This window comes from Crotalus tigris, unplaced genomic scaffold, assembly GCF_016545835.1.
Source record: "Crotalus tigris isolate CLP2741 ecotype Arizona unplaced genomic scaffold, ASM1654583v1 scf7180000018103.2265978, whole genome shotgun sequence".
Lineage (NCBI taxonomy): Eukaryota > Metazoa > Chordata > Lepidosauria > Squamata > Viperidae > Crotalus > Crotalus tigris.
The window spans coordinates 1,610,475-1,623,376 of NW_024096824.1; the positions used below are offsets into that span (position 1 = coordinate 1,610,475).

General features: G+C 34.9%; 1 protein-coding gene across 3 annotated transcripts in view; it reads left to right on the forward strand.

Moving 5' to 3' along the window:
• Positions 1–12,902, forward strand: part of EGFLAM (EGF like, fibronectin type III and laminin G domains) — a 116,249-nt gene that overhangs the window by 75,846 nt on the left and 27,501 nt on the right. For all 3 annotated transcript variants that reach the window (XM_039347928.1, XM_039347927.1, XM_039347929.1), the window contains exons 9-13: positions 2,004–2,346; positions 3,073–3,173; positions 5,630–5,730; positions 6,626–6,770; positions 10,996–11,185. In XM_039347928.1, the coding sequence (XP_039203862.1) occupies positions 2,004–2,346; positions 3,073–3,173; positions 5,630–5,730; positions 6,626–6,770; positions 10,996–11,185 (880 nt within the window). The remainder of the gene's footprint in view (positions 1–2,003; positions 2,347–3,072; positions 3,174–5,629; positions 5,731–6,625; positions 6,771–10,995; positions 11,186–12,902) is intronic.

A 12,902-nucleotide genomic window follows, 5' to 3' on the forward strand; every position in this document is an offset into this window, starting at 1 on the left:
ACTGGGAAAGTGGCTCATATTTATGACTGTTGCAGTGTCCCAGAATCATGTGATCATCTTTGGTGACCTTCTGACAAGCAAAGTCAATGGAGAAGATTCACTTAACAACTGTGTGACTAACTTAACAAATGAAGGGATTCATTTAACAACCGTGGCAAGAAAAGTCATAAAATGGGACAAAATTCATTTAACCAATGCCTTACTTAGCAACAGAAAATTTGGGCTCAATTGTAGTTGTATGTTGAGGGCTATCTATATAAAGGAAAGTATGTAAAGAAAAGTGTACCAAGTGCCTTTCTTTTGTGGGGATAGGGTTTGTAAGAAAAAGAAGACTATCAGAAAAACCGTCTTTTGAAACAATTCAGGTTAGCTTTGCATTCCAAAACATTTGCACTCCAAAGTTAGAGACTGCAGACAGCATCCTGATTTCTGCTCTCCCTATTCATTCAGAGAAAATACGAATAGACTGTTATCTTATCTTAATAATCCTGAAGGACAGGCCAAACCTCACAGCCATGGGAGGTGATTCATGATAGGATAAAAGAGATGCGAGACACTGCTTTACATTGAGTGAAAAAGAAATGTTCTGTTGGCACTGTCATTTCACAATCTTGGACAAAAATAATTCCTATGCTGCTTGCTATTTGAGATGCTTTGAATAGAGCTATTATGGCTGAAGATACAGTTTTTTACAGGCATGTGTTTTCCTGAGCTATATTTCTTCAGTCAGATCAATAGATGATTCAAAGTTACTGTGCTTTATAAGAAAAGATATTCCTTTCCTTACTGCTATTCCTTATGTTCCATGGGAATAAAAACTGCAATAACTAGCCTTTTAAGTCATAGTCAGTAGACCACATTGAAGTGCTATCCATCAGTTCTTTAACTGACAGAAATATGTAGCCCAAGTTGCTGAATCGTATTCTGTCACAATAATTAGACTGGTAAGTGATACTGTTCTTAAATTTTAATGCAGAAAAAGTCAGGAAAGCAGGTGCAGATCTCACAGTTGAATTTTCCTACCCAAGGAACATGTCTAGCTAGTGAGATTAAAAAACCCACCAGTGACCCTTCCTAATGGAAGACAAATGTGGATATATGTCAGGAATGTAATATTTATATATCTGTCAAGTTATCTGATCCAATCTATTTAGATTATTCTGAAAATGGGTTTAATGCTCTTCTATGGGTTTAATGCCTCCAAAATAGCCAACTGATAGGCATAAAAAATAAAGTGGCAAAGGATGGACAACAGATGAGAACGGTCATGCTGGTAATGAATTTGGTTCTCTTCTTGCAACACCTACTCAAAATAATAAAAAGGAGAAAAAGTAAAAGTAAAAACCACAACCACATGAAACCATGTGAAATAATGGAAAACATACTCATTGGGGGCAAAACCAGCAATGCATACTTGGTAGAACCCTGATCTCTTTACCAGGTTCAACACAGACCTAATGCTCTCTCAAAAGCCCTGTATTTTTTAAAAAATATTATTTCAAAAGAATGCTAAACTGGTGTATATGAAGTGTATCTTCATAAGCTTTTGAGAAAACACTGATCAGGCAGATATGTCTATGAAAACCAAGTGTTTTCTCTCTTCTGCTGTCCCAGCTAAGAAAGCTATGAAAGCCAGTGTCCCAGTGATTGGAGGAGAGGCAGTTTAAACTGTGCAGTAAAGATGAGATAAAAGCAATGTCATGAGCCATGTCATATAAAAATAATTACCAGGACATATTTCAGTTATGGTTAGGAGGATGTGAAGATGAACACTTAATCAGTATTCTAGCTCAGATTAAGTAAAGCTTTCTTCTCCTTAAGATATGGCACAGTAGGACACTCCTATCCTAGATGTTTGCCAGCAAATCATTCTACTGCTATCGTATCAGATTGAGTAATTATTGAATATCATTATCCTACCCGTGATTAACATTTAGCTCTAAGAACTGTAGTATTAAGCTTTGGCCTTACTAAACACATTTCTTAAATAAATTTTTCATTAGCTCAAACCACTTCCTGCTATCAAAGGAGGCAATACAAATTTTTTGGTTGAAACCAACATAATACAAGGATCTAATGCAGAACTCCTTTCTGGGCTGCTTTCACCTACTACATATCCTGTCAGTTCTATGGCAACAACTACATTCCTACCACGTGCTACTATCCCTTCCAGCATTACTGCTAAGGCCATCAGGAGGAACAGCGGGACTTCAGTTGTACGACAATCTGATCAGTCCTGTGATGAAACCATCTGCTCTACCAACAGCTTTTGCATCAATGATTATGAGCGGAGTGGCTCTCGTTGCCATTGCAACCTTGGCAAAGGAGGGGAGAGTTGTTCAGAAGGTTGGTTTACTTGGAAAGCTTTGGTAACTCTCTGTACATTCTGAAGATTTCTTAGTTTAGGACAGATTTGTAGAGCAGCATTTTCATATATTTGATTTGACACTTTAGTGCATTTACAAGCATAGAAGAACCATAACTGGAAAAACACAGCTGGCTTTTGGGCAGATGGTGAGTTTCACAAAAATCTAGAGGGAACTTAATTCATATCTACTATCTAGGTTGAGTAAACAGCATACCTTTTGAGAAGCAATATAACTTTAATGACCAGCTGCTTAGGTCAAATAACAAGAATTGGCTTATTTTAATTCTACTTTGATTGTGAGTTTCCTAAGGGCATCTATTTTAAGAAAGTTCAAAGTCAGCATTACAGTTTTGGGGTGTCCCAGACTTGGCTTTGTTTCTGAATTCCCGTAACTTTTCCATATATTATAATTTGGCCATGCACTTTTTTCCTTAAAGCAAAGCATTGCACTGAAGCTTTGACATTAGAATGAGGAACATACTGAAGCTGTTGTTATTAAGACCACACTTAGAACAGAAAGATAGGGAAAAGATGTGATTCTTCAAACTTTTGGAATGAAGGGACCAGTTAGGAAAATTTAAGAAGTTGGCAGTGACTGTTAAAATGTAATGCTAAAAATACCAAGATTATATTGATTTAATTTTTAAAAATGATTGCTATTGGATGTTTAACTGCTAAGCAATATTTTTGTTATTGATTTTCAGATATTAATATTCAGTATCCTCAATTTTTTGGATATTCCTATATCTCCTTTGAGCCTCTTAAGAATTCCTATCAGACATTCCAGATTACTGTTGAATTTATGGTAAGTGAATGCAGTCTTGAACTTAAAAAGCTTTTGCAAAACCTATGCAATATTTGAACTAACAGCTAAATGAGTCAAAGAAAATCTGTTAATACATTTATACCAAAAGTAAATGTCAGCATCTTGCAGAATACCTCTGTGCCATTCTGTATGAGAGCAACTTAAAATAATGATATACAGAATGTGCCAAAGTTTTAGCAGAATCAACAAAATCTAGCTAAATCAGAGCATGATTATTACAGAGAAATTATGCAACACAAAAATAGACAGAATCTGGTTCTGAAAAGCTCATTTGAGTTCTCTATTTGGTACTATATATCACTGTCCCTTTAACACTGGAATAGAAATTGGTAAAAAAAACCCATTAAATATAATAAAAAAATCAAGATAGCAATCAAGATGATATGATTGAAGTTTCATCGGTTTTTGTGTCACACATTAAAAATGGTTAGAGCTTCAACTATATCATGTGCCCTTCTTTTTTTGTCGTGTTCTATGAACACCCCTGGCCAAAGTATTCACAAAATCCCATACAATTTTTTTCCAAGCAAATGAATTATGCTAGTATGGATCTATATGGAAGAAAATTCCGTTCATTTCATCCTGTAAATATGTTAATTTGGTGGCATTTGCTAGACCTGGCTGAAATTGCTGTTAAAAATCATTGATCTTTTCCATGCTCCCTAGTGACTAACCATGTTGATTGGAGATGTTGGAAATGACAGATTAGACATCTTCCCATAATGATATGGGAACTTAATATATTACAAAGGAATATAGCAACCCTATTCATAGATTATGTACTTTTGGGGGAGTGTAGAGACAGATGCACTATAGAAAATAGAATATTTGATTTAATATGTAGAAATCTAGGGTTTAGATTTTTTTTAGAGACTACTGTTTTGTGACTTGTGCTTAGTTGCAAATGCAAAATGATATAACCTCATATTCTGTTTGTTTCACAATGAACGGAAGCAAAATGTATACAATAGATAAGACAACTATTTAGGTTTTGATTTTAATTGGGAATGACAAATATGTAGGTTATGGAGTTTTTTTTAATTAGAGAAAGATTGGACATGAAACTTGAGATAAATCAATCAATCATAGGTATCAGAAATGTCCATGTAGTGAAAGGTACTACAGTATAATGTTCTTCATTAGAAGACAATTTGGTGTAGTAGTTAAGGCATTAGGCTAGAAACCTGGAGCCCGTGAGTTCTAGTCCCACTTCAGGCACAAAGCCAGATGGGTGATTTTGGGCCTCTCTTTCTCTCAGCCCTAGGAAGAAGGCAATGGAAAATTACCTTCAATAATCTTGCCAAGAAAACTGCAGTGACTAGTTCAGGCAGGCATACAGAGACACAAGTTCTTCCTATCCCGTGCAACTACTTTTGTAAAGAGTAGCAAATAGTAAAGTAGAGGTAAAGCTTCACTTAGAACAGTATCAAATGAAGACCATGCAAGTAGTCCTTATTTAGTGACCACAATTGGGACCAGCAACTTGGTCATTAAATAAAGTAGTTCCTAAGTGAAACTGTGACTGCGCTTACTCTGATTCTCTCTAAGTCAGTGTTTCTCAACCTTGACATTTTTAAGGCATGTGGATTTCAACTCCCAGAATTCCACAGCCAGCAATGCTGGCTGTGGAATTCTAGGAGTTGAAGTCCACATGCCTTAAAATTGTCAAGGTTGAGAAACACTGCTCTAAGTCATAGGAAGTAGGCAATGGCAGAGACTAATCCAGGAGTCAAAAACTGACTCAAAAATATACACACATAAACTGCCACCTTTGATCCTGGTGTATTTATGGCAATCAAGACTGACAGCCCAGTCTATGAGTTTGTCTGGTTCTCTTTTAAAAATAATCTATACTGGTGATCATCACTTCTTCTGATAACAGTTAATTCCATGTTTTGTGCAGGAACTTCTACTTCAATTCTTTTTATGGTTTTAAAACACTACATTTAATTTGAGTCCATGACCGTAAGTTCTAAATGATGAAAGTAGAGGAACATTTCTTTGTCTGCATTTTTCACATGATGCATAACTTTAGTCATGTTATTTTATTTGTTCAGAACTAAAGACTCCCACTCCATGATACAATCCCTTTAAAAGACAACTGTCCCCTTTTTCATATGCTTTTTTCTATACGTTTTCTAGCTTTACAATATACAATGGTACCTTGGTACTCATTGTTAGTTGGTTCTGGGAGGCATGATGAGTACCAAAGATGCCAAACACCAAACAAATTTTCTCCTTCAGGAATAATGTATTAGTCACAAGGCAACCAACATCAACAAGTTCTAGCTTGCACATTGAATATCAAACAAATGATGAGTATCGAGACAAAAGGTTTACGTCAAAATGTGTTGAGTATCAAATTTGACGAGTTTCAAAACAGTCCAGTACCAAGGATAATGACTTTTAGATTTTCCTTGCTTTTGCATTCCTAGGCAGTAGCAGAGGATGGTTTGCTTCTGTATTGTGGAGAGAATGAGCATGGTCGTGGTGATTTCATGTCACTGGCAATCATCAGGCAAAGCGTTCAGTTCAGGTAAACAATAAACAAAAATAGCTATAGGATCTCTTTATCCTTTCCACCTTGTTCACTTAAAAATAAGTGGTGATAAGCATATGATTATAATAATGTGCTCTGTCAAAGTCGGGATCAGGAGACCATAACTTCTTCTTCTACCTTGTCAACCAACTCATTGACAGCTTCTTTTCATATATAAAGTACTGGAATTATTATTATTATAGTGTTAGTTCTTATCAGGGAGTTGGGAGTATTCCCTTGCTGCATTGTGCCATTAGCAAGGCAGACTCTGTGAATCTTCAAATCATTTCAGGAAGTTGATAGTTTCTTATTTATATGATTGACATTTTCTTTTTTTTTATGTCTACAATTAGAGGATTCAAAATCCCTGAAGTCCTTTTGTCAAAGAATTAAGAAAGACCTTTCCTTTTGCCCACAGTAATATATATATATATGGGCAGATTAAAACAAGGATTGCTAAAACATTTTTTAAAATGTCAGATTCTGTAGCAGTGCTAAGGCTTTGAAAATATGAAATTTTTAATACTTAAGAGCAAGACTAGTTAATATTTTGTTAATATAGTACAGGGTTAAAAATTAAAAATGCCAAGGATTTTCAGAATTTTTGTGTGAGTTTTCAGTGTAAGGTCATGAAATCTCAAAATTTGGCAATCTTTTTTTCTCTTTAAGTATATGGTAGGTTTGGTGTGGTAAATACTGTGTTTCTGATTTCTTTAAATTATTATATTTAAAGATTTTCTGTTTAGTAGAAAAATATTAATACATGTCAAATGACTATGCAATCTTTGATAACAGAGAAAGTCATTGTGAAAGTCTGTAAAAAAATTCCCTGAAATTTAGGTTCCCAGGTATCCAGGCTTGATTATCTCACATTATCCTATATTGGTTTCAGGTTCAACTGTGGAACTGGAATTGCAACAATAACAAGCAAGGACAAAATTAAACTGGGCAGTTGGCACAGTGTGACTGTATTTAGAGATAGAATAGATGGATGGCTTAGTTTGGATAACAGTCCACAAGTTCCTGGTAAATCTCAGGTGAGTTACTAATGATAAAAGGCAACAATATAGTTTGTTCTGAAGTAAAAAAAAAAACAGAATTCTCAAAATCAGGGGTTGTGAACCACTGGACATTTTACACATTTCCTTAACTTCAATTTGGAGATGCTTTAATCATTCTTTAAGGACATATCTCCATGTTACAGCCTTTCTCTCCTTGGCTAATATTGACTTTTTTGGATGTTGTGTAAAAATAGTATTTTCCATCTTCTCTAACCCTAACTTTACTTATTCTTGCTCTCTTACCTCCATTACAATACATGTCCAGCAATCTCTGTATTTCCTTTAATTCTTGATCTGAAAACTTAATTGGGATCATCCAAAACAAAAAAATATTTTTTGGTAAAACTTTTATTTTTATTGCTGCAATTCTTCCGAACCATCATAATTTTACTTTTCCATATTTATCCATTTTATCTTTTATATCTTTCTTTAACTTCTCATAATTTATTTTCTTTAATTCTTGAATATTTTTGGGGATGTCAGTACCTAAATATTTGATACTATCTACTATTTTTAATTTATATTTTTCTTTCAATACATCCATTTCTTCTTTACTGTGGTTATATAACATCATTTCTGATCTTTCCCAGTTTATTTTCAATCCACTATATTTCCCAAATCTATTCATCTTCGGCACCAATATCCTTTAAAATTTTTATAATATTCTGCGCCTACTCCATCTAACCCTGGTGCTTTACTATTTTCAATTTATTAATAACTTCCAAGTATCTCCTCCTCTTCTATTTGTGATTCCATTATTTCTTTATCATATTCTCGAATTTTACTGTTTAAATTCTTTTCTATATATGCCTGACTTTCATTCACATTTATTTCCTTTCCCTTATATAACTTTTCAAAAAATTTCTGAAATATCAAACAATTTTTCTCTCATCATGTTATATATTTCTCCCTTTTAATCTATTTCTATTAATAAATTTTCTTAAATCTGTATTATTATACTTTATTTCTGCTTTTGATGGATTAGATTTATCAATTCCTGTGTATCCATAACCATATTATAATCACCTGCCATTATCATATAACTTTTTTATTTCTTCTGTTTCTTTATATGCCCTATTATAAAACTCTCTTTGATTTGTACTAGGTGCATACAAATTTGCTAAAGTGACCTCTTGTCCATAAATCAAGCCTTGAATTATAAAAAATCTTCCCATATCATCTTTTTATGTCTTTTATCTTAAATTCACATCTTTTAGCTACCATGATTGCTACCCCACTTGCTTTTGATGTACCAAATGCCTTTTCTTATATGTCAGCCAATATAACCTAAGTTCATTCACCCCTTCTATCTTTTGATGTGTTTCTTGTAAAAATACAATATCTATTTTGTCTTTGTTAATTGATTTTTTAGTTCTTGTTTGTTTATATTTTTCCCCCAAGCCATATATATTCCATATAGCTACCTTCAACGATTTCCCCATCTATTCCTTATATTACATATTCCCTTTGGTCTCCATATGTGTTCTAACATAAATCTTACAAAACTAAAACTACAAAGTAAGCATATTGTCCCAAAACTTAAATAACCTCTTACCCATCCATATACATATATATTGTCCCCCTTCTCTTCTTCAGGAGATCTTCCTCCTCTCTACCACTTCAGGCCTCTGGGGGGGGGGGGAGAGGAGCTATCCCTACATGGACTTTGGTCACCCACTCCACCTCCCTTGACCATCTTTACCCTTAATTTCTACACCCAAACATATATTGTAAAATTACAAATACTTATATACTATCTCTACAACAAACTTGTAACTCCTGTTGCTTCATCCAGCTTCACTTTCTTCTGTAGACTTCTTTATTGATTATTCCATGCTCCCTTAATTTCTCCATTGCTTCCTCCTTTGTTTCAACTCTTTAAAATCTTCCACTGTAAGAAAATCTCAAAAAACCTGGATATCCCAGCTGTAGTTACTGTTATTTTTCTTCAATATTTGACAAACTTAGTGCATCTCTCTCCTCCACTGTAAAGTCTCATTGCATAAATCTGGAAAAACTTGTATCTGATGCCCCCCAAACATTATACATGATATGTTTTGCAATTTACGCATCAATTGCTCTTTTTTTGTATATGACCAGAGTCACACCACAATATCTCTTGGCAATTTTCTTCCCAACCTTTTCCATCCAACTCTATGTATTGCATTAATATCATATCTTGTAAAGGGGACATCTGGGAGGATCAAGGTAGCCCAATCCAGTACTGCTTGAATCAATTTTGCTTCATTTTCTTTACTTTTCTCCGGATATCCACGTATATGTAAATTTGATCAGCACTGACGATCACATATCTCAATCCAATACTTTTTCACTTGATGCATCATAGTTGTCTGGCTTTTTAATGTTATCTCATCTGAGTCTTCACTTCTGTGATATTTCGTGTCATATCCTGATTTTGTTTCACCAGATCTGTTATTCTTACATCCATATTATCCATTTTATCTTTTATTTGCTTCAAATCCTCCTTTATATTTGTCTTCATTTCTTTTATATTTATCTTCATTTCTCTTAACTCTTGTATGAGAATATCAAGTTTATCTGGTTGAGTCAGTGACTTCTCAGGCGATTTTTGCCTCACATCCATTTCTAAGGCTTTTTCCACTCGAATCAGGTGTAAATCTGAAGGTCTAAGGCCTGCTTTGGGTCTTTGCCAAACACTTTCTGCACTTTGGCTGTGTTTTGACATCCAACCACCAAAAATACCTTTTAACCTTCTAAGAATTTTTACACAGTCTATAGTCCATACATTTCACTTCCTCCCTTTTTCTTGTCCTTATCAACTTATCTCCATGAAAGCAACATGATGAAAATAAATAAATCCAAAGGCAGCAACTATCTTTATTACACATGCCTAATCAAGGCTCTGTCTTAAAGGTATTTAATATTTTCACTTTCTCCAGATCTCAACACTTCAACTGAAAGGAGGGAGTAACGGGCCTTCACACTGTACACTTATAAACCAGCTATTATATTTTTAGCTGTACTCCTTTAAACTCTCTCCAAATTCTTTCTCCTATCAGTCTTCAATCATAGAGCCCCTCCTCTCCCCATCAGCCTTCAAAAGCCTCTCAAGTCTCTTAGCCAAATTCAAAGCTTCTCTGGAAGAATGTCCAAATCCAAATCAAATACAATCCAAACTTCAGGAGGAAAGCAAGGGAAGTAACTCACGTTTCATCATCTCTTAAATTTTCATAGTGTTTAATTGGGTGTTATATTTCTTAATCAATTCTCTGCAATGGTCCAGAGGAGGCAGAAATTCAGTCATCCATCCAAGCTAGCTCCGCCCACAGAGCAAATGTATTCTTATTGCCTGGAGCAAATCACATTAAACCATCAGAGGGCCAACTGTATATTTAGGAAACCAGAACTTAATATAAACTGTCACTGGCTTGTACTATCCTTAGTATCATTTACATAGTCTCTCCTTTCCTTCCCTTGTTTTCCAGATGTCACTAGGCAAAAACTCTAGACTAGTGCTTTTGCTTTGTCACTTGGGAATAAAATATATCTTAAAAAATCTCAGAATCATTAGCCAGTGCTTCCCACTCAGTTAAGGAGGAGTACATCTGTTAAGTATTTTGAACAAGGAAAAACTTACAGCAGTACCAGCTTCCAATGTTTAAGCAGCCAACTGCCCAGAAAGCTGAGATGGCCATTTGTGATCATACATTTAGGAGGATAAGGGTGATGATGGAAGTACAAAATAATATTAGACAGAGTAACTTTATATCAGAATACATCAATTTTCTTTTCTTTTTTTAAAGTTTTATTAATTTTTAAAAATTACAATCTTTAGTCCTTAGTAAACAACATGTTGTCTGGGTTCAACTATTTAGCATTAACTTTTTCAATATAAATCTGTTCAATACTACACAATCCAGTATTTTTTCCCAAATCCTCCTTTCTTCTCCATATTTTTTTCCATTTCCCCTTCATTACCATTATAATTGTTGGTACTGTTAATATATACAAAGTTAGATATAAACATCTTCATCATATTTTACTAATATCATACAAATAACAATATCAATTCATAAATCAATAATGTCAATTCATTAATCAATATCCTATTTTTGTGCTCTTATTAAAGTTTGATTTCCCATCAGTATTTGAAATATCTTTATCAGTTATGATTTTCTCAGTATTAATTACACATTTCCTGTCTACCTTCTGCTTCTAGGGTCAATATAGCAAAATTACTTTTCGGACTCCCTTCTATCTTGGCGGTGCTCCCACAGCCTATTGGCTTGTAAAGTCAGTAGGAATCAATCATGGCTTCCAAGGGTGTGTTCAATTACTCATTATTAATGGCAAGCCTATTGACATGAGACCCTGGCCTCTGGGAAGAAGCCTTAGTGGGGCAGATGTTGGTAAGTTCAACATAGTTACCATTAACTCATTTGTCTCATCCATAAAACCCAACTTATCCAGTTTAATAATGATATTGCATTGAGCTTGTTCTATATTATAGGTTTGTTTTAATTTATTTATTTGTTAGATTTAGGTTCCACCTTTCCTCCAGCAGTAATAAGTAGTACATATATAATGTCTTCTTTCACTATTTTCCACAACAATCCTGTGACGCAGACTGGCCCAAAAGGGGTGGAGGCCAGGAAAAGCTGTTTATCAGTTGCTGTTCTAGCCTTGTGGAATGGACTCCCCAGAGAAATTAAGACTTGCTCTATCCTATTTAAAATTCTGGAACCTACCAGAGTTTTCTACAGAGTTGGTTGAAGACTTTATTGTTGTCCTTAATTTATTTCACTTTGAATTACTTAGATTGATTTATTAATATTATTTTATTTGAACTTTTAATTAATTTTTCATTACTTTATGAATATTATAATTTATCACATTTTTGTAACATTGATTGGTAATTGGTCATTTTAATTTAATTTGCTTATATTTACCATAGATAATTTTATTGATTATTTTGTAAATGACTGTGTTTTACAAGTAGAATGAATAAATATGTCAGTCAATCAATCAATATCACATATTGAGCTTCTATAGTTGTAGATGGACTAATCTGAATATCCCAGTACTTATTCAACACTTTAACTACTACACTATAAGTTTCTTAAGTTAGATCCCAATATAACAACATTTAAAGTAGTTTAATAGGATAATTTAGTGAATCAACTCTAAATTGTGACTGAATCTAGATCAGGGGTAGGCAACCCTGGCTCTTTTATGACTCATGGACTTCAACTCCCAGAATTCCTGAGCCAGCCATGCTGAGGGGAGAGGGAGAGGTTTCCAAGCTGAGCCATGCTGGCTCAGGAATTCTGGGAGTTGAAGTCCACGAGTCATAAAAGAGCCCAGGTTGCCTACCCCGATCTAGGTCTAACTCAGAATAATGACCTTAGAGTAATGAGTTTTCTTAGAAATATAATTCTGTGTTCTGTTTGTTTATTTGTTTAGGAACAAATAGTCCAAGTTTAATGATCATTCATTCAGCAACTGTTCAACATCATGACTGCACTGAATGAATGGTGGTTATGGTCCTTGAAGTTAAGGCTGATGCAGCATCCTTGCAGTCACATCATCAAAATCCAGGCACTTGGCAGCCTGCCCACATTTAAGATTGCAGGATACCCATCAAGTCTCTCAAATACCTACAGTATCTTTCTCCCATCTCTGACCTTTTAGCATCCCTGTCCTCTGATACTCCTGCCACCTCGCCCTCCAACATCCCTGCCACCTCCATTGCTCTGCATGACATGGCCTTCACAAAGCATCCCCAGGCTGGACTTGCTTCACAAGCAGTGGGAAGAGGAAGACAACATTGTCTACTCATTCAGCAACTATTTGAGGTTACAGCACTGAATGAGAGGGACTTATGATAAGTACTCACCGTTGCAGCTGCTGTACATTCCCATGATCATGTGATTGTGATTCAGGCACTTGGCAGCCGGCTCACAGTTACGACATTGCAGCATCCTGCAGTCATGTGATTACACTGCTGGCTTCTGAAAGCAAAGTTAATGGGGAAGCTGGCAGGAAGTCACACGATCACACAAGGCTGGGACTACAAAGATTTTGACTAACAATAGCAACTGGAGTTGCCAGAACTGCCGTCATAAG